Source organism: Quercus lobata, chromosome 8, assembly GCF_001633185.2.
Source record: "Quercus lobata isolate SW786 chromosome 8, ValleyOak3.0 Primary Assembly, whole genome shotgun sequence".
In the NCBI taxonomy this organism is placed as follows: domain Eukaryota; kingdom Viridiplantae; phylum Streptophyta; class Magnoliopsida; order Fagales; family Fagaceae; genus Quercus; species Quercus lobata.
Window position 1 is genome coordinate 5811044 of NC_044911.1, and position 22321 is coordinate 5833364.

General features: G+C 32.0%; 2 protein-coding genes across 2 annotated transcripts in view; both read right to left on the reverse strand.

Moving 5' to 3' along the window:
• Positions 1–9411: 9411 nt before the first annotated feature.
• Positions 9412–22321, reverse strand: part of LOC115956194 (disease resistance-like protein DSC1) — a 60526-nt gene continuing 47616 nt past the window's right edge. The window contains exon 7 of the mRNA XM_031074640.1: positions 9412–10177. The gene's annotated coding sequence lies outside the window, so the exon portion shown is untranslated. The remainder of the gene's footprint in view (positions 10178–22321) is intronic.
• Positions 10297–16174, reverse strand: LOC115956189 (TMV resistance protein N-like). The gene is made up of 8 exons (XM_031074638.1): positions 15870–16174; positions 12786–13896; positions 12356–12628; positions 11938–12262; positions 11462–11847; positions 11051–11368; positions 10543–10946; positions 10297–10429 (listed from the first exon to the last, which is right to left on the reverse strand). The coding sequence occupies exons 1-8, from the start codon at positions 16172–16174 to the stop codon at positions 10297–10299; spliced, it is 3255 nt and encodes a 1084-aa protein (XP_030930498.1).

The following is a 22321-nucleotide window of genomic DNA, read 5'->3' on the forward strand; positions in this document are numbered from 1 at the left end:
AGGCTTTATTGGCAAAGTCTATTCGTGGTTTTGAAAAAGCAATATCTATGGTATCTTAGCACAAGAGATGTGGTTGGGAATGTGAGCAAGCAAAGATGATTTATAAAACTCTATGTTTTATGTTGAATAAATATATGATGTACTCTTCTATATAATGTAGATTTGTTGTATTATGTTCTTTCTCTACTCTTTTTGAGTCATAGCAAAAGAATTTGACATTGGTAACTATATTCTATTTATTTATTATGAAAATAAGATTGCAATCATTATTGCAATTTGTTTATTTGTTTATTCACAGTATATATGTAACTATGAAAATAACTTCATTGCCAATGGACCTATGGTAGTGGTATTAATCTTTTTGGCATGTATGTATTTTTATGGAGATGAAATACAAGATTTCTTTATCCCTTATTTGTCTTTATAATTTTTTATTGGGCACAACTGTGTACTAGGTTTGACAATGTTTAATATTTGAATTAGTGAAGATTTTATGTTATGCTTAGGTCTTCTCCATTTAGTTGTATTATTTGATTACTGAGTCTTGAGACATTTTGATTTAGTGCAGCAAATGATAATTGCAATATTGTTTTTTTTTTTCTTTTTAAAGAATCCCGTGCATCGCACAGGTTGGCGACTAGTATATTATATTGCTTTTTCACGGTTTTTTTTTTTTTTTTTTTTTTTAATGTGAAATTCTATAGTTACAATCAAATTTAAGTGCATGTTAGTCCAGTCCATTTTACGGTCCCAAATAAATAAGCGTGCTAGAGTGCAAGCCCAATTGAATCATGTCTTTTTTTTTTTTTTTTTTTTTTTTTTTTTTTTTTTTTTTTGAGAAACAATTGAATCATGTCTAGTTAGTCTTTATTAGAAGCAGTTTTTGTTTTTTTAACACCCAATTGGACCGAGTCTACTATCTAAAATATCAAATGTCCTTAAATAACAGTATTACTAAGTTATAATTGTTAAGGTTCTTATCTATTTCTTTTTTATTTTTAGTACTGTATTCAATTCGATATTTGTGGGCATATCTAAACCTTTTTTTTTAGTGAAGTATAGAAAAATAATTCTTCTTTTTGAAATGATTCATTTATCCAAACTTTTATTTACACCTCTTTCCTCAATTGTTTCTTATATATTTTTAAGAGAAAGTTATGATTTATTTATGGGTGTTATCTACTTATCTTTAATTGTAATATTTAGCCACTTACTACACATCCATAATAATAGTCAAAAAGAGCTTAAATTCAAGATTTAACAACTACCTTTTGATAGGCCAAAAACGTATTAACCCCTTGTGAATAATTAATTGATTAATTAGCCAAGTTTATTAATTAATCAAATTAACATGCAAAGCGCGTAGTAGCATAAACAAATCACCAATTAACAAAAGTATGCAGTGGAAAATAAATTGACACGATGATTTGTATACGAATGGGGAAAACCTACACGGTAAAAACCCCACTGGGTGATTTTAAGGTCATTACTCCCAAGAATCCACTATTATCAAAACAAATAGTTACAAGTAAAGGAATTCCTAGTACCTTCTACTAACCTACAGTTGAACCCTTACCCCAATAGCCAATTGAACTTGTTCTGTAGTGACAATCTTTCTTTTTCAATGCACAGCTCCCAGTACGTGACAAACCAATTGCGCAGATCCCAATACACGACTTGATTACCAACTTGAGAAGGATGTTGGCTGCAAAGTTCTTCTATTCATTACACGATGAAGATCATGAAGTTGCTTGGTCACAAAACCCTATCGTGTACAAACACAGCAGCTTCTTCAAGAACTAGGGCAAACTAGGTTTCCGGTCACACTCTTTTTCACTCTTGTGAAATTTGCTCTTGTACGACTTGTCTCACCTTTTACAGCCCTTAAAATAATCCTTATATATGTTTAGGGTTGTGAGAAAAGAAAGCCCAAACATACATTCACGGATTGGATGAAAATCTAAACTGAAAATCTTAACTTCATAAATCTCGACAAATACCCTATCTGTCGAGCAGCTGTCATGCCTCGAGCTGAAACAGCTCTCTTTAAACCTCGATTAATGCTAGCTGTCGAGTTTTAAAATTCTGCACTTTCTAACTTGATTCTTGGACAAGCTTGTATGGCTTTAACACTTGAATTTGAAACCTTGTTTCATGAAGCATTAAAAACATCCTAGATCTACCCAATTACAAGTAAAGTGCGTTTTGTCAAAGGATTAGCCAATTACATAAAATAGTGACATATGTTCCTAACATGGAAACACATATGTCCTAATACCTTTAAAATCAATAAATTGCAATGTAACATTTTTTATGGAAATAAAAATGGATGTGGTTTTTTTTTTAGAAGAATGGACATAGCTTTTATCTGTTTATGATAGTCCTAAAATGTAGCCACTTAGTACACATCTATAACAAAACAAAGTACAAAATTTGATGGGATCCACATGTGTTGTTGTTGTTGTTGTTTCTTTTTTAGGTGTGCAATTTGTAGGTTTCATCTTGGTCTCTGTCAAATTGAACATATTGTTGTTATGAAATTAATGAGTGAAACATGCTATATTATCCCTAGCAAGTATTTAGAACCTTAACACAAAGTTTTACGACTAGGTTGATTTTAACACTAAACTAATCAATATAGTCCAAGTGTGACTTAGCAAATTTCCAAACTAACTAATTACACACTACACAAACATGGTAATGTAGAAAGGTAAAGGAAATATAGAGGAAAGCAAGCACACCACACATAACACCACAAAGTGTTATGGAAGAGGAAAACCTGAGCACCAGGAGTAAAAACCTCTCCCCTGACCTCCCGTCAGAAAACTCCACTAGAATGAATAGTTGTAGTACATAGATGATTATAAACCTTCCAAGCCTATATCTCGCTATGTACTTGAGCCCTCCAAGCTCCAGCTAGCAACCAACTCCATGAGTCTTTTCTTAACCTAGCTTCCCAGAGTCCCCACCATTGAGTTGCCAATAGAAAGCCACCAAAGTATTTGGATTTAGATATGACTTCTCATGTTTCCAATGTCATTCTCTCACTCACAATGTCTATGTTTGTGGATAAGGAATGTGTTTACATAATCTCTATCAATGTAATGAAAGAGATGGAAAAGAGGTGGGAACTTGGTTTTTCTCACACAAAAAAGGTCTCTCTTTTCATACAAAAGCTTGGCTTCAATTTCTTCCCTCTTATCTCATTTCTAGGGTTTGTTCAACCTGTATCTATAGCCCTTTGCCATGCCTCACAGCTGTTTGTGTGTGCTGCTAGATGAGCAGCGAGTAGATTTAGTGCAGAGTATAAAGATCATGCAACTCGTGACTTGGTCACCCCTTAAGGTCACGAGATGGTTGCGAGGTTCACAATTGCACTCTCAGCCAAAACCTTGCCACATGATTTCGCGGGCAAACTAGGTCACGAGATGGTCTCCTCTAGGCCGCGAAATCTTTGTCTAATGCTGTTTCTAATTTTCAAAGAGAGGCTCAAGTACTCTACCCCAAGTAACATGTAAACACAAGAAAAAGAACATTAACAACAAAAACATTACAAACAACTTTTGTCACCGAATTAAGCCAACACTAAAAACATGACTTCTCAAAGAGAAATAGAAAGCCAAAAAGTGAACAATATTTTCTTTACAAGTTTATTTATTTATTTATTTATTTATTTATTTATTATTATTATTATTTATTATTATTATTATTTATCTGAGTTAGAAATCCTACTCTAGTCTAACTGTATGTGTGTGAAGTTCTCTCCTAAACATGGTGGTCTAGGAATCTGAGTCAATGAGCTAAAAGATGCAAAGTTCTGGATCTCATAGTCTTGGTTGTTCATTCAATAACAATCACTTGTGAGCACTTCTGCACCCATGGCCCATGGGTGAACTTGAAGGGGGAAAGGAGGTTTAAAATAGGTTCTTGGAAACTTATATATATACCAAATTATACTTTGAATATCATGTTTATTGTAAGATATATGATATAATACAAATATCTGAGACAACAATCAATTTAGTTCCTCCTGTTTATTGCATTTCTCTTAATAGAATAAAGGGACATTACTTTCTTGCTATAAATCTCATTCAGTATTGATCTTTGCAGCCAGTAATGTCAACTATCCTGAAAACTGTTTTCTTGCCATATGTGAACTTACACCTAATAAGAGGATTTCCTCTACAAATCCTTCATGGTTTTACACTTCAGGATGCTGAAATTGTCTGCACAGATTCAACGGTTATAGTTTACAGTGATCTGGTCTCCACAAAACAATACTTATATGCTGTAATGTACATGAAATACACTTCGATGCTGTGCTTACAAATTCAGAATTGTAGATGTAGTGTTTTCAAGTGTTAAATAAGTTTTGTCATCAATATTGTAGAAGAGATGCTTGTACATAAAATTTGTAACATTTGGTGGACTAGGAAGAGGTAATTGCAACTTCACATCTCAGATAAAAATGCGGAAGGAATGGATAACAAGAATTGGTAAAGTCAAAATTTTGAGATTCTTGTGAATGGTAAATGTCGTTTTTATACGCATAACATGATCAAGGACTGTAATACCTAGTATCACAATTGATAGAAATCAATACAAACTAATAAGAATTTCATGTTTTTACAGATATTTAAACAATCACATATATGGTGTGTTGAACATATTCACATTTTCTTCATCTGAACAAACTCCTCAATATAAGAATAAAATTATTGGTCATTTCCAGAACCAAAGGATCCTCTGTACAAGATGAGTCAAGTATGGCTCACTATTTTCCTCCCAAAAAATAAGAATTAAAAAAATAAAGAAATATGGCTCTACTTGGGAATTACTGATCAATGTCGACCCCAAGCTCTTAAGTTCAGCATTAGTTTCCCTCTTGAATTTGTTGCAAAAAGTGTGAATGAGAGAGATAGGAACACACATACAGAGAGAGAGAGATATGTGTATGTGTCACTTTACTTATGGAATAGAGTCAGGATCGTAGAATTTTTGGTAGCAAATTAATTTCCCTTGATGCACTTGTTGAATTCCCAACTAAATCAATAAGTAATTCTTCGAGCTAGGGAATCACGATGATAAATAATATATTTGCCACTGACTTGCTGCTATATACAGTAGCTAGGCACGTCGATTTCAGCTTTTCCACTTTCTACTTTTGAAAATTCTAGCTATTAAGAATAAACCCCAAAGACAACCAATAAAATTGGAAATTAAGTTCTTAATATCAGCATAAATATTAATTGTCTTCCTCTTTTTCAACAGCATTATTATTATTTTTTATATAAGGAATTTTTCAACAGCATTATTCACTAGAGGTGCTTAGTGATTATTGGATTACTTCTATTTTCAAATAAAGATATCAAATTTTGGTTCCAACTTACAAGTTTGTGTCTTGATCAAAATAAATTGACATTTAAAGTCACAAATATCATTAGTTTATAACTATATCATGAACAACTTAAGTTCATTAAATAACTTGAATACTAAGAAAATGTACAGTATGATTTCTTTTACCTCTACAACTCTTTTAACTTTGATGTGTGCTTTTCATGGAATGTGTACCAAAGAGGGAGACTGATGGCTGCAAGTTTTTTGAGACACGTGCTGATTAGGAGTATTAAAGGAATAATATTCATTAATCATCCTACCTATTAATCCAAATTAAACTAGACTAGCACTCAAGCAGTCAAGTGTTGCTGATAAAAAAAAAAGTATCAACCTTCTCACAGGCTAAAGAAGCAAATGTTCACCAAGACACTTAACAAGGGGAAAACAATGGTGCTGGATAATCTGTTTCAGAAAAAAATATCATTACATATACATCAAAGACTAGTCACTCTCAACATATGAGCAAACACTGCAATATTTGACAATACAGTACTTTATTTCTCTAAAAGAATCATGCATATACAATTTTTTCTTAGAAATTGTACATTCAATCTAACATAATTCCTTTTTGCTAGAGAAAAAAGGACCTATTTTTAAATGAAGGCCATACCTCATCTATGCCTTTTCCCATCTAAAGTCTGTTATGCACCATGTGCCAATTATGTTCAAGAACATGAGAGTATTCATTACTATATTAAAGTGTTGGTGAACTCAGCATTTTTGAAATTTTATGACAAATTTCGCACATAAAAATAACATAGAAACCTTAATGATTTTCATATAGAATCATGATCTCACTCAACCAACCCCCCCCCCCCCCCCCCCTTGATAAAAGGATTAAGATCCAACCCTCTTTCCTGACTAGATGTCTTCACTAGCATGAAAAGATACTTTTAGCAGGTCAGAAATGATTAAGAGCTCACTGCTCGTGAAGTCATTAGCAACTTTTATATACTCAAGGTAACAACAGTTCCACCCAAAGCTTATTAATTTTAATATTCTGATACAGGGCCAATTACGGTTCTTTTTTGTTATTATTATTTAATTATAATTATTAGTCTATATTGTGTGTGCATAATCATAACCAATCCTGACACTGTAACTGCATTGTCTCATGTCATCCAGAATTTGACACAAATTTGTTCAATATTTGTTAGCTAGAAGTAGCATCCTTAAAGCTGTGCCATTGCCTTCAATACTTAGAATCATAATCCCAAGTGAGGCTCTCCAATAAAAGATTAATAAATTGTAAGCATCTAAAAAAGGATTTGATAAAATCATAATTAGTGTTAATGGAAACATACCTTTTGAAAATTTGTTCTCTGCAATGAAAAATCCACCATAAGGATCATTGTCCGCTCCTTCATAGAACCACCCAAAATTTAGTTTGATTTCCATTTGAGAAAGAAAAGAATTATAGACGGAATCATAAAACTATAATGCAGAAAAAAATTAGAATTAAACCAGCTTAATGAAAACGCAGAATCCACATTATTTGTTTTTTTAATCTAATATCTCCAAACCTTATTTTTCAACTTTGAATTTATGCAACATGAGCAAGAACAAGGGCCATGGATATGACACTGCTGACTTGAACTAAATTGGGCAGATCATAGGAAATAAGACAATATCATTAATCTGCTATCAAATGCAAAACCAGGGATGACCCATGATGCGAAAATTTAATGACAAATTCCAACAGCAAATCAAATTATACCTTTCTTAGATGCCAAGATATGCATTGTTTGCACATTGCATCATTTTTTAAAGCAATTACCTCACTACAATATAGCAGCCCTGGCCCTAGCTTGGATGTAGGAAAAGTAATTTCAAAAACTTAGAAAACATATACTCCATGCCATTGATTCCCAGTTTTTACCTAATAAATTTATACCTTGTCAAAGTCAAGGAATATTTATTTTCATGTTACAAATAACAGCCTTTATCACATCAGTTACAAGAGATATATTGTATTTTATGCTCATTTAAATGTAGAAGTAGGGTGAAGATTGGACTTTACTTATGACATAGGAAGTATGGACACTTCATTTAGGATGCCATACTCGTGTTGTATCTATATCATGCCTATGTCATATCGGTGTCATACCAGCTGTTTCATATTATAATTTTTCAGAAATTGTTCCTGTCGCCATGTTGTACCCGTGTCAATGTTTGTGCTTCCTAGTTTATGAAAGTAATTGTAATAACACTTGATGCAATTTTTTTGTAAATTGTATAGAACAAGCTCAAAACTTTAACTGCAAAGAGAAAAAAAAAAAAAATATATATATATATATATATATCTCTATGAAGAATATTATTTTTTAAACAAAATAATAATTCAGATATAAGGTTTTACATGATTCTGCAAGAGGTTAAGAACAGTAGAACATGCAAAATCATTAAGAAGCTCTGTATCACATTGAACAATGCTTGCATAGATCCATCATGGGCTACAATACATGGTGAAAATCCCATCAGTGAACATTCTAGGAATGATTGTGCGGATTCAAGACACAATCAAACTTGAGAGTGAAACCACAATTCTTGCATCTTCCAACTAGAAACTAGTGCCTAAATTGTGCAATTGTACCACTGTGCCCTACCAATTCTGATTAAGAAATTTAGACATTTAATAAAACGTGTATTGTGAATGGCATAAAATAAAATAAAAAAATTTTGAAAGGAAATCTAACTGAAAAATCATAGTCCAAATAATATGGAATTGCTTGAACTGATCAAGTAAATGTACGAGTATTTTGAACTGAGAAGGAGCATTTACATGCAAAATTAACATTATATATACATGAGATTTTCTTTTTGCAAAGTATTTACTTGATATTGTCTGTTTGCTACGTATGTACGGGATATTTTAACTTAATCATTGGTTACAACAGGTACAATATTAACAAAAAGGGAAAGGAAAAATAAATGCAACAAGAAACCTTTTTTTTAGAGAAGTGTTGTTGTGGAATCATAGTCCAATAACAACTTACCACCTATGATTTGTTGTGAAAGTGTTGTGAAAATGTTGTGGTAGCATTTCACTTTTTTTTATTGATAAGTATGAACCTATTGAGTTTAGCCATGACCTCACCCTCCATTCCATTATAATTGGAGGAGGAAGTACCAATTGAGCTATAGCTCATAGGACATAAGCGACCTCTTCTCCAAAGTATTTTTTTTATTATAAGAAAGTTAAAGCCATGTATATTGTTTTTACGGGATATGCAAGCAAAACAGTGCAGTGGCAGCAATGGAAGGTGATAAATTTTCTAAGAGATAAGCAGTTGTGGTGAATCCTAACCACACTTTCTTTTCACTTAAAAGGTTCCAATTTTCTAATATATATATATATATATATATATGTTCTTATATTTAATAACTCAACTATTTGTAGACTAGACACTGAATTTGGAGTTGGATTACTGCTCACAAGAGCTTAAACTGTGAATTTTAATAATTAGTAGACTAATTGGAGATAGGAACTTAGGATTGCCAGGTTGATACCATGACGTGTTCTGATGTAATGATAAAGTAGAGTCAATTTACTCATTTAACTATTAGTTAAAGTTGATGGGGGATAGAACAAAAATAGAATTTGAATTTGGATCACTGTTTAGCTATCATTCTAAATTATCACTTGTTGGAAAAGTTTAAACTCAGAAATTTAATAATATATCAATCAGTGTAACTAATTGGAGATAGCAACTTAGGATAACCTGTATCATACCATGACATGTGCTGATATCCTGATTAATAATGGTGGACTTAATCAACTATTACCATACTAGATAACTTGGATCACTTATAATGATATCGTGGTAATCTATCATTTATTGGAAAAGCTTAAATTGTTAATTTTAATAATCTTTTAACTATTAGTAGACTGATACATTGTAGTTATTCTATTTCTGAACATGCATAGAGGAAAACTACAGACTAGCATTTGTTAAAAGGCATACCTGTCTAATAAATTTCAAAAAAGAAATAGAAATAGCCACATACCTAATATTGGTCTAAGTCAGAGATGATAGCTCCATTTTCACTTCTCAGCACTCTCTGTGAGACATAGAGCTTGCTTGTCTTTCAAGGACAGGTTGAAACTGCCTTGAGTGATGCAAAGCTTTCCTTCAAAGATATAGATGAAGCAATCCTAGTTGGTGGTTTAACTTGCATCCCAGCTATTCAAGAACTGGTGAGGAAGATGACTGAAAAAATCCCATTGTGACAGTAAATCCTAATGAAGTTGTTGCCCTTGGAGCTGCAGTTCAGGTTCATCCTTTTCTCCTATTGAAACCATGACCTCACCCTCCATTCCACTATTATTGAAGGAGGAAGTACCAATTGAACTATAGCTCATTGGTAATAAGCGACCTCTTCTCCACAATATCTTTATTTATAAGAATGTTAAAGCCATGTATATTTTTTGTACAGGACATACAAGCATAACTATTTGCTCATGAACAATGCTTACTTTTTAATAGGAGACTTGTTCATAGCTGCAGATATAGAGATTCATTCTAATGTCTACAAAATAAGGACATCAACTACCAAAGAAAAGACTTATATCTGTACCCAATTCCATCTAGAACGAAGTCATCAAAATATCAGAACAGAGGATCCTAGGGAACAGAATGATCATTTTTGGGCACAAAATTCCAATGTATGAGGAATTGCTTTCATCAACTGCTACAGATATCAACCAACCAATGCTGAAGTTGTGGTTCTGTCATCATTACTGATTCAAGTGTTTGCAATAAATACTTGAGCCACAATCCTATAATTGAGCCTTTTATTAAGACAGATAGAAAGAGAAGCACCCAAAGATGTGAATCCAAAAATGCAACAAAAGAAGGAGGCATACCTTGGCACCGAATTCGATCAAGATTTTCTTTTTTACTTTGATGGTGGATGCAACTTGGAGTTGGAACAATCATTGATAAAAGTGTGGGCCATTGAATGCCCTGAATCTTCTTCTCCATTGTTGAAAGACCTGGGATCTATCTCTTCGAATTCCCTTATTAGAGCCCTTGAGTTTCCAAAAAATAAAAACCAAAATAGAAAACACACAAAACTTGGTTTGTTTCATTTTCTTTGGTTTTCCAAATAGAGTGAATAAAAAAATAATTTAAAGAAAGGTACCTGGACTTGAGCATTGCAGTTGGAATTTGGGTTGGACGAAAGCTTTGTTTCCAGAGACGGAATTCAAAGCCATCCAAAGTGGGACAGGTAGTGTTTTTGGGGACGTTTGGCATAGGGTGGTCAATGGTTTCTTCTTGGCCGATGTCTAGAATCTCCTCCATTATTGAAGCATGTTGATCCATAACAGTGCCACAACTAGAAGTAAGTAAAAGAGGGATCGAGGAAGAGCCACAACTATGCGTAGCACTTGGACTCGGCAACAGAAAAACATCAGATTGTTGGGAACGACAGATACACTCTACATGGACCCCCCACCTTCTTGGATGGTTTTTAACCCAATCCTCCATTCTACATGTTACTTCAACGTAATTTGGTTCAGATGGGCTTGACTTATTCAATCGGTTCTGCAATTCGTTACTAGATAAAGAAAATATCCACAGATGGTCAGAGACATATGTATAAGTTGAACTAAGGTTCTTTTTTTTAAACCATTGATGGAAAGGCCAACATCACAGGAAGATGTCCACGAATATTTCAGCGGTCCAAAAGCAAAACAGACATCAAAAATATTTGGAAATGTGCGACCAACCCAAAATGATATGACATTTCCATCACTTTCATGGTTTAACTTCAACCACGTTGGAATCTCAGTTCTTGGTAGTCTAATTATAAATTTATCATCTTCAGGTTTAGAGCGCCAATTAGGCAAAAGCGAGCGACGAATCTCATCCAATATTTCGGTTGATGATGTTTGTGGATCTATTGATATCCTGCTTCTTGTTCCCTTGCAACCTTTATTTGGAAAAATCCCTAAAAATTCTCCAATCTGCAGTCAATTAGCAAATTCAACCAATTGAATTAGGGAAGAAATCAACAAAAATTGTTTCTATTATTTAACTTAATAATAAAAGAGAGAAACCTGATTCAATAATCTGCTTGACGATTGTGGATTCAACGAATAGCAATTGCCTACATCCACAACTTGTACAGATTGTGGAAGCCTTGGAATTTCCCGAAGATGCTTGCAATTTCGTATATCAAGTGACTGTAATGTAGTAAATCTGCTAAGGCTTTCGGGGATGCCAACAATATTAGTTTTAGATAGATCTAGATATTTCAATATGGGGAAGTACTCGGGTTTCATCAAAAAATCTAATTCAATTATATTTTTATTGCCCCTGAAACTCATGGAATCCAACGTCAAAAAGCCATAACTAGAAAAGCCATCCAAATAATTGCATGTCTGTCTCAATTTGGCAGTGGGAGTATATAGTCCAATAAGAAGCTGCAATTTATATATGTTATCTGGAAGATAACTAAGGTTTTTGCAATACTTTAAGTCTAAGCGATAAAGCCTAGTGAGGTACTTGATTGATGAAGGCAACTCTCAAATACCAGTCCCACGTAAATTTAATTCCCTTAAACATTTCATTTCTGGATCAATATTAGGAAACTTATCAAGCCTTAAGCAGTCTATAAGACGAAACTCCTTAAGAGATTTTAACCTGAGATTGTTTGGAAGAATTTTAAGTTTTCCACAACCTTGGAGTTCCCATATCCGAAGCTTATCAAGAAATCCAACAGACTCATGAACCTTAACTAAATTTTGACAATAGGAAAGATCCATTTTTTCTAAGCTTGGGGCACACAACTCAGGTAATTCTATAATGAACTCACACCTATTGAAATTAATATATTTTAAATATTTTAGTTGGATTCCCTGTAGAAGAAAGAAAAAAAACAAAATTTATTTTCAACCAACATTCAAATAAATTTTTAAAAAATTATAATTTATAAATGCTAATACTCGTACCAATTTGGATGTTGTCTCCAATCTAATAAGACTTCTTGGCATCTCAAGTGCAACAAGTTGTTGAGGATAATATTTGGATGGCAAGGAAAATGGAAATTTAGGCCATTGAAGCAAAGTTAACCCATTAGGGAGATATTTGAGTTCTTCACAAATGCGTACATTACGAACCATAAGAAATTTGAGATATTTCATCTTTTCAAAAGCTTTAGCTTCTACTGGCATTGTTATCAGCTGAGGTGAGTAGCACATAATGCCCCGAATTTTACTTGATCCCTAGTTGAACAAAGCAATAGTTACACTAAATAATAGAACTATACAAAATTTTAAAAATTAAACAAACTTATACAAATTAAATTAAATTTTCTTCCACATTAAAAAGAAAAAAAAATCAATGGGAAAAAAAAAAAAAGAGATACAAAAGATCTTATACCATATTTGTAGTCAGTATTTCATAAGCATCCTCAAAACACCATATCCTACTACGTTTGCCAAGCTCTTCTGATTCATGTTGAACAATTTCTCTCCCCGTTTGTTGAAGCAAGTCATGCATCCACAAATTTCCAGATTGACCAACAGTTATGAGACACTTATCAATAAGTTTTCCAATTCCATAACCCGGATATAATTTGCAAGCTTCTAATATACTCACTACGAAGCTCCTATTGAATCCCTTAAAGAAACATGCAATATCTAGAAAAATATCCTTTTCGGTCTTTCCAAGTCTGTCATAACTTATTTTGAGCTTTTCTTGAATTTTTTCGTGAGGGATATTTTTATACTTTTCTAACGCACTTTTCCATTCACATATACTTTTTCCACACAAATCAGAACCTATTATTTTAAGAGCTAATGGAAGGCCATTGGCATAATGTATGATTTGCTCTGCAACTTCTGAAAAATCTTTCTCAAGTTCAATTTTTTGGAAGGCATACAGGTTGAAGAGTTCATGAGATTCAGATTGATTCAATTCCTTAAGCTCATAAATTTGATGATCTTTTCCAAAAGTTGTTAGCACCTGTCCATCTCTTGTTGTTATAATGACTCTACTTCCTAAAGCAAACCAATTACATTCTCCAAGCAAATTTACTATCACTTCTGACTCATCCACATTGTCAAGAATTAAAAGAAGTCTTGTACGACAAAGCCTTTCCTTTATCATAATAATTCCTTTGGGCACACTGTCTACCTTTACATATGTGCCCAGTGAGATCTTAGAAAGAAGCATCTCTTGTAGTTTGATCATGTCATCATTTGTTCCCGACTTTTCTCTAACATCCTCTAGAAAGCAACTCAATTCAAAACAATTAGTGATTCTGTTATAAATAGCCTTTGCAATTGTAGTCTTACCTACTCCCCCAAGACTATGAATCCCTACCATGCGAACATCATTTGACTTCATATCTAAAAGCAATTCTATAGCATCCACACGGAAATCTATTCCAACTGGGTGTTTAGTAACAAATAACTGAGTGCGATTCAATTTAGTACCTAATATCTCTTTAATAATTCTCTGGATAAATTGAGTTTCAGATTCAGTGTAGCTATCACACACAAAGCATAAGAAACATATAATAAGTTAGACAATTTGAAATTATACATTGATGGGTTGTTCATGTACGAAGAGTTCAAAAGTTATTGTGGGTTGGAATAGTAAGTTCATCTAATCAGTAGTGCCTAGGGGCAAGTGTCTTGTACTGGATTTGTAACTTCTCTTCATATAGTGAAGTGTCTTATTTAGGTTGTGTTGCCCTTGTAATCTTTCTTCTTCTTCTTTTTTATTCAATTAGAGATGTTCTCTATCAATTTTTTTCACTTCCTCACCATAACATTGTGTTATTTGTCTATTACTTTTATTACGTGCTTTACAATTTGTGACTCTTGGTTTTTTAGATACAAGATAGAAATTCTACTAAAGCCTAATCTAATTATATATGTGTGTGAAGCTCCCTCCTAGGGACTTAAACTTCGGCCTTTGCCCCCACACCTCACAAGCATTTATACTTGTGGAGTGACCATCGCACCAAGGGTGTGGGATGGTTGATTTGTGATTTGTTGATTTGTGACTTGATGGTTTCATTGATTAAATCATTAAAATTGGATTGGTGTAATTGGAAATTAATTCAAAAATGTGTTGCATTTTAACTTTGGTAATTAATTCATCTCTAAGACTACTTTACAATTGGATTTCATGAGTGAGTAGATTTTTTTTTTTTTTTTTTTTTTTTTGTGAGCTAAATAGACTCTCAATTAAAAGAGCTAAATAATCATTTTAGTGAGCATCCAATGAAGTTTCTTTGAATGTCATTATTGAATAGATTATCAAATAAAAGAATTAATTTACGGTTTTACTGAGCATACAATAAAGTTGACTATTCTTAACTTAGCATTACATCTTCAAGAGATCAATGATTTTTTAGAATTGATGATATTTGTTTGTTGAGAGAAAAATTACTTACAAGATTTTACATATCATGAAAAACTATTATTATAAACAAAAGTTTATCATTATGGGCGTAATGTAGTTTAACAATCAAACTTTAAAGTTTTTTTAAAAAAAAAATTCAATAATTGTACAAATAGATGGTAGGGACTGAAAATTCAATAGTTTATCAACTTGTTTTTAGAGTGGTTTGTGATCGTACTTACTCATCTAAGATTTATTGTAACTACAAAATGAGGACTTTTGGTCATAAATATTATAGTGAAGATTAAGCTCACAACAAAATGAAAATATATATATATATATATATATATAAATATATATCTAACACTCTTTTATATGTATATTGAAAGAGAAATTGCTATTAAATTTAAAAAAAAATTAATTATAGATTTTTTTTTTTTAGAGTAAAAAAAGAAAATCGAATGCCATTTTGTCATTTTGATAGATCATATATAATTGAGTTGAAATATATTAAAAACTGTTTTTTTTTTTGTTCTTATATTTTTTTGACTGAAGTTTATATTTTATTAATACTGAATAAATACTAGTATATTTTTTACATATTAATGTAGTTTTAAGCTTTTGTATATTTCTTATGTGAATTTTTTTATCATTCATGATTGGGGTTTGCCAAAGATGAAATCCTAATTCCCTCGTAACCTTTTTCTAATCCATAATTGGGCCTGCCAAAGGTCTTGTAGCTGAACTGGCACCTCCCCATGCACAAAGTGTTTAGCGGTCTAAGGGGGACAGGGTTCGAGCTGCGAGGTTAGCAGTATGTTGTAATTATCTCTCAAAAAAAAAAAATCCATGATTGGGCCTACTGAAGATGATTTAAAGTTTGTAACTCATAAAAGCACACAAGAATAATTAATAGTCAGAATTGGCAAAATTATATGGCGTTAATTTTTTTTTTTTTTTTTTTTTAATTTCTACCATCGACTTTTATAACTTAACTACCTTAGTAGTAGAAGATTCTATGAAAAATAGTTTTTTTTTTTTTTTTGGTGATTCCTATAACAAAACTATTAAACTCTATAACTTATAGAAGAGCGGTGAATAGTTACATACCCCTCCTTGTAATTCAACCCAGACAAGTCAGTTGCTTTAGTCAAAGTTGTCCTCCACCCCTGAACCTTCTCCATGCTATCCTTTAAATTTTCTTCATGTTGAGCTAACGCTACTCCAAACTTTCCCTTTTGTTTACGTATTTCTGATGGATATACTTTGTAAAATATTGGTAAAATTAACTGTCCATTATTCCTACACTCAAGAATCTTTATTAGCTCATCTAAGCACCAACTAGAAGATGCATAATTTTCAGAGAACACAACAATTGAGATCATTGACAATTCAATAGCTTTAAGAAGTTTCATTGAAATTTATTCTCCTCTCTGAAGGTCATTATCGATAAAAGTGTTAAAACCCTTATCACATAAAGCTTGATATAAATGACTTGTAAAATTATAGCGGGTATCTTCACCTCTAAAACTTAAGAAATCATCGTAGATGAATCGGGGAATGAAAGAAGAAGAGGCTCCATCGTTGATTTGGAGAGCCATTGGAATCTATGATAAAAAAGTTGAGAAAATGTAGAGAGAAGAAAGATACAATGAAATGTGAAACAAAATGAATTTAATGACAAAACTATATGTGATCCATAGGTTATATATGAGTTGTGACAGTCCCACACATTTTCAGTTTTCCATTAAAAAGTGTGAAAACACAATTTGACCAAGTCACCAATATTTCATACTTTTCTTCTTCTTCTTCTTCTTTTTTAATGAAGTTTCATACTTTTCTCACCACCACCAATTTTGACTAAAGGTTTTATTATAGAAACTTTCTTGATCCATAGGTTATATATGAGTTGTGACAGTCCCACACGTTTTTAGTTTTCCATTAAAAAGTGTGAATACACAATTTGACCAATTCACCAATATTTCATACTTTTCCTCTTCTTCTCTTTTTACGAAGTTTCATACTTTTCTCACAACCACCAATTTTGACTAAAGGTTGTATTATAGAAACTTTCTTAGTTTGAAGTGCTACATTCACAACATTTTCACAACGCTTTTATAAAAAATCATAAGTGGTATGTTGTTGTTGCTTCTAATTTGAACTTAGTGTTAAAATTTTTTTTTTTCTACCAATAACAATTCATAACAACTTCTCACTTAAGATTTATTGTAAAAATATTGTAAACATAGCATTTTTTTTAACACAATCCTTCATACCATTCCACCAGTTATTACTTTTTCAAGAAGACTTTTCTTTCCAAGAAATTGTATTAATGCAATCCTTCTATGCTTGTTTACTACTCTCTCTTCTTCTCTTCCCTTCCCTTACTTTTTCCTCCTTTCTATCCCTTTCCTTCATCTCCATTACAAACCAAATGGAATATTAGTTTTCAAATTTGGCTACAATTCTCACTAAAAAAATTAACACAATTACATATTTTGAAAATCTAACTGTTAGATTACATATACTGTATATCCTTAACACACATGTCAAATTTCATGTCAATTGAATTTTATTTACTATTCAATCCATAAACTTATTTTTGATGCATAATTTTAGATTAAAAACTTAAAATTTAAATATTTAATTGATGATATAGCTATTGATATTTGATTTTCTGAATATTTTGCAAGTATGGAGAATATAAAAGCTTTTTTCAATAAAATAAGTTCCCAGTTTTCTTTCTCCACCAAAAAAAAAAGAAAAAAAAGAAAAAAGTTATCTCGTGTATTATCATGTGACCTTAATTATAAAATAAAAATAAAACATTTAAAAATATATTATTTGGAGGCCCCTAAGTAAAAGAGATGCCATTTTATTAGCTGAAATTGAAATTTTCTTTTCTTTTCCTTTGCTTTTGGGGAACCAAATGAGGTCTAAGTCTTGACTTTTTAGTTCATGAACGGCATTTGAAAAACATACTATTTACCAATCTCACTCCACTTCAAGTATATAGAGAAATATGAAATATTACTAATTTACTATATTAGAGAGATTTGGTTTTATTCTACATTGTATTTCAAGATTGGTATCTTAGATATACAATTGTAGATGCCACACACTATGAGGTGTATATGGTAAAAGACTACCAATTCTATGATAGATGGCACCTTGAGCACAAAATATATATATTCCTCGACTATTGGAGGCTACGCTGTCATTCACGTGCACACCCGTTGAGGTAAATGCAAACATGTTGTTATAAAACCGTATATAAGGAAACAATTAGCGATTTAATTAAATTCAATACTAAAATTTGTACCAAATATGATGTAGTGAAATATTAATAAAGTTTTGAATATGCAGTGTGTAAACAAATTAAAAAATTTATAAGGATAAATGTGAAATTTGAATAAAAAATGGTGACATTGAGGAATGAACCTTGTTCTCTATAGGCATCCCCTTGGTTTTGCTCAACTATATTTTCAACCCCTTCAATTCTTTATGTAACTGCAATATAATTATATAAAATGCTCAATTGACTTAATTATATATAAAAAATATTGGCGAAAGCTTTATAGAAGGATAAACATGAAATTTGAAATAAAAATGGTGACATTGAGTAACAAACCTTGTTCTTTGTAGGCATCCCCTTGGTTTTGCTCAACTATATTTTCAACCCCTTCATTCAATTCCTTTTATAACTAAAATGTAATTATATAAAATGCTCAACTAGTGTAATTATATATAAAAAATAATGGTGAAAGCTTTATATATATTATATAAAACTTACCATCATTGACATCAGAAATTATATGACTTGGTCTAGCCTCAAACTCATTTGCCTTTATAGTTGGATAGGTTGGAGGGAGATCTAAATTTAATATATAAACATTAAGTTAGTATCTTTATCAACATTGACATACAACAAACATGTCAAAAACTATAGATTTCCTCAAAATAATAATATTTCAAGAAATGAAGATTGTTTAAAGATACAAAACTATAATCTCACCATGCTTCTTGCATAACTTTGCTCAACTGGCATATTGTGTGCCAAGTTACATATATGTGTAAGCCAATGACTTTGTCCAGCCTTGTGATTAGGTGGTATTAGTGATGAGTTTGTTGATGTTGAATTAGAATGCACAACATCTTCATTTAAATTTGCTGGACTTCCCACTAAAACGTATTCACCACCCAAAGTTTGTTGTCTTTGTATTGAGCAATTGGCATGACATCTTGTCAATCGAATATTTTTTGTTTTCATTGTCTTCTCTTTGTCTTCTTAGGCGAGCATAATATCTCCATCGTTCTAGACGACATTCAATGTCATCAGTATAAGCCATCACTGTATATTCCATGTTCATTTCTACATAAAATTAAATTAAATTTATAGCGGTCGTTTCACATACATACACATTAAGTAATAGATCTTTCCTTGTCACTGATAGGGTGTATTAAAACTAAAAAATTGAACTAATTTTGAACAAATTACATGTAAGAATTGTAATAATATGTGCAATTGTAATAAAATTTTAGTAAAAATGGAAGCATGTGCTAAGTTTATTCAAGTAAGAGTTTGTAAAATAGGAGAAATAAGTTACACTTCTTAAAATTTTTAAATTATTATTTTAGGTAGAAGTTTTGAGAATATATTTAGATTTAGGTTATGAATTGTTAGATGAATGTGACCAAAATATAATTTAGAAATGTCTAAATTTTATTTTCCAAACTCATTTCTATATAGATTAAATTTGTTAGACTCATTTGACACACTTTAAAACAAAATCATGCCTTTTTGTAAGGCCAAGTTCAAGTTCAAGTTAGCCAATAAAATTTGCTTACCCACTGGTGCTAATACTAATATGTTATATTGCTTTTTCACAAATTTTTTTTTTTAATGTAAAATTCTATAGTTACAATCAAATTTAAGCCCATGTTAGTCCAGTGCATTTTACTGTACCAAATAAATAAGCGTGCTAGAGTGCAAGGACAATTGAATTAATTCTTTTTTTCTTTTTTTTGAGAAACAATTGAATCATGTCTAGTTACTCTTTATTAGAAGCAGTTTTTGTTTTTTAACACCCAATTGGATCGAGTCTACCATCTAAAATATCAAATGTGCTTAAATAATAGTATTACTAAGTTAAAATTGTTAAAGTTATTATCTATTCATTTTTATTATTAGTACTGAATTCAGTCTGATATTTGTGGTCATATCTAAACCTTTTTTTTTTAGTGAAGTATAGAAAAATAATTCTTCATTTTGAAATGATTCATTTATCCAAACTTTTATTTACACCTCTTTCCTCAATTGTTTCTTATATATTTTTAAGAAAAAATTATGATTTAATTATGGGAGTTATCTACTTATCTTTAATCCAAATATTTAGCCACTTACTACACATCCTTAATAATAGTAAAAAAGAGATTAAATTCAGGATTTAACAACTACCTTTAAAACCAAGAAATTGCATGTAACATTTTTTATGGAAATAAAAATGGATGTGGGTTTTTTTTTAGAAGAACGAACATAGCTTTTATATGTTTATGATAGTTCTAAAATGTAGCCACTTAGTACATATTTATAACAAAACAAAATACAAAATTTGATGGGATCCATTCTTGTTGTTGTTGTTTCTTTTTTAGGTGTGCAATTTGTTGGTGCAGGACCAGGAGACAAGTACATCTGGCTCTGCAGAAATCTTGAGGAATAATTTTGCCAGTTGTGTCAGATTGAAAGACTTCTCTATGTATTTGAAGTGGAGTAAGATTGGTGACCTACAGATACATCTTCTTCAGGTTGGTGTCATCTTGGTCTCTGTAAGATCAAACATATTGTTGTTAGGAAATTGATGAGTGAAATATGCCATATTATCCCTAGCAAGTATTTAGAAACTTAAACACAAAGTTTTACAGCTAAGTTGATTTTAACACTAAACTAATCAATATAGTCCAAGTGTGACTTGGCAAATTTCCAAACTAACTAACTACACACTACACAAACATGGCAATGTAGAAAGGTAAAGGAAATATAGAGGAAAGCAAGCACACCACACATAAAACCACAAAGTGTTATGGAAGAGGAAAAATCGAGTAGCGAGAGTAAAAACCTCTCCCCCGACCTCTTGTCGGAAAACTCCACTAGAATAAATAGTTGCAGTACAAAGATAACTATAACCTTCCAAGCCTATATCTCCCTGTGTACTTGAGCCCTCCAAGCTCCAGCCAGCAACTAACTTCATGAGTCTTTTCTTCACCTAGCTTCCTAGAGTCACCACTGTTGAGTTGCCAACAGAATGCCACCAAAAAAAAAGAGGAAAACAAATCAGCTTTTTTTTTTTTCTTCACTTCTTTGCTAATACATATTTTTCACCATCAAAAAAAATAAAAAATACAAATCACAATCCCAAACATAAACAGTTTTTTTTTTTTTTTTTTTTTTTTGCTCTTCTCTGTTAATACAAATTTTTTACTAAAAAAACACAAATCACAAACAGAAAACACAATCAATAAATCCCGAATTCGATTCTTTCGTATCTGATACCGGCGTCGATGTCGCCGAGCGACATATGCTCCGTGGCGGCATGTGTAGCTGAGGCTAGGTTGCATAGATCGTCCGATGGTTGCATAGATCGTCCGATGGTGGCAGAGATCTTGAGAAAGAGAGAGAGGAGGTGGCTGAGAGGTGAGGCGTAAGCGTGACTGTGAGTGTGCTTCTGTGTGAGGGTGAGGCGTTGAGTGAGGGTGAGGGAGGCCGTGTGCGTGAGGCAGTGACTGAGAATGTGTGAGGCCTGAGCTGCTGCTGAGGTAGGCGTGAGGAGGGACTGAGGTAGGCGAGAGCTGCTGCTAAAGAAATGAGGGACTTTAGGGTTACTGGGTTAGTTATAGCTATATATATATATATATATATATAGGGGGTTTTTTGAAAATTTCATGGTAACCAGGTTATATCCGGATCGGGTTTCGGGTCGGGTTTCGGGTCTTTTTGATAAAATCCAGACCCGGTTCGGGTTTTTTTTTTTAAAAACCCATACCCGACCCTATTCCTAATCGGACCGGGTAAAATCCGGCCCATTAGGGTCGGGCCGGAATAGGTATTTGCGGGTCGGGCAAAAATTGCCATCCCTAGGTGGGGATATAGATAACGTGTGTGGTGGAGGAGACAGCATAGAAAAAAAAAAAAAAACAAAAACAAAAAAAAACAAAAACAAAAACGTATGGATGAAATGAAAAGATTGAAAAGAAAAATAATATAAAGAATAAAAAATCATAATTGAGAAACGTTACTACAATATTTTCACAATAAATTTTAAGTAATAGATTGTTATCAGTTAATATTGGTGAGTAAAAAAATAATTTCAATGGTGGGTTTAAATTAGAACTAGTAACAACTTTTCACCTAAATTTTGTTGTGAAAGTATTGCAAAAAAAGTTGTGGACGTAACACTTCTTATTGAAAAATATAATAATTGGTAAATTTTATATTATTTAATGAGTATAAATAAATCTATTTCTTACCTATTATGTAACAAGGGTATAATAGTTAATTTATATAA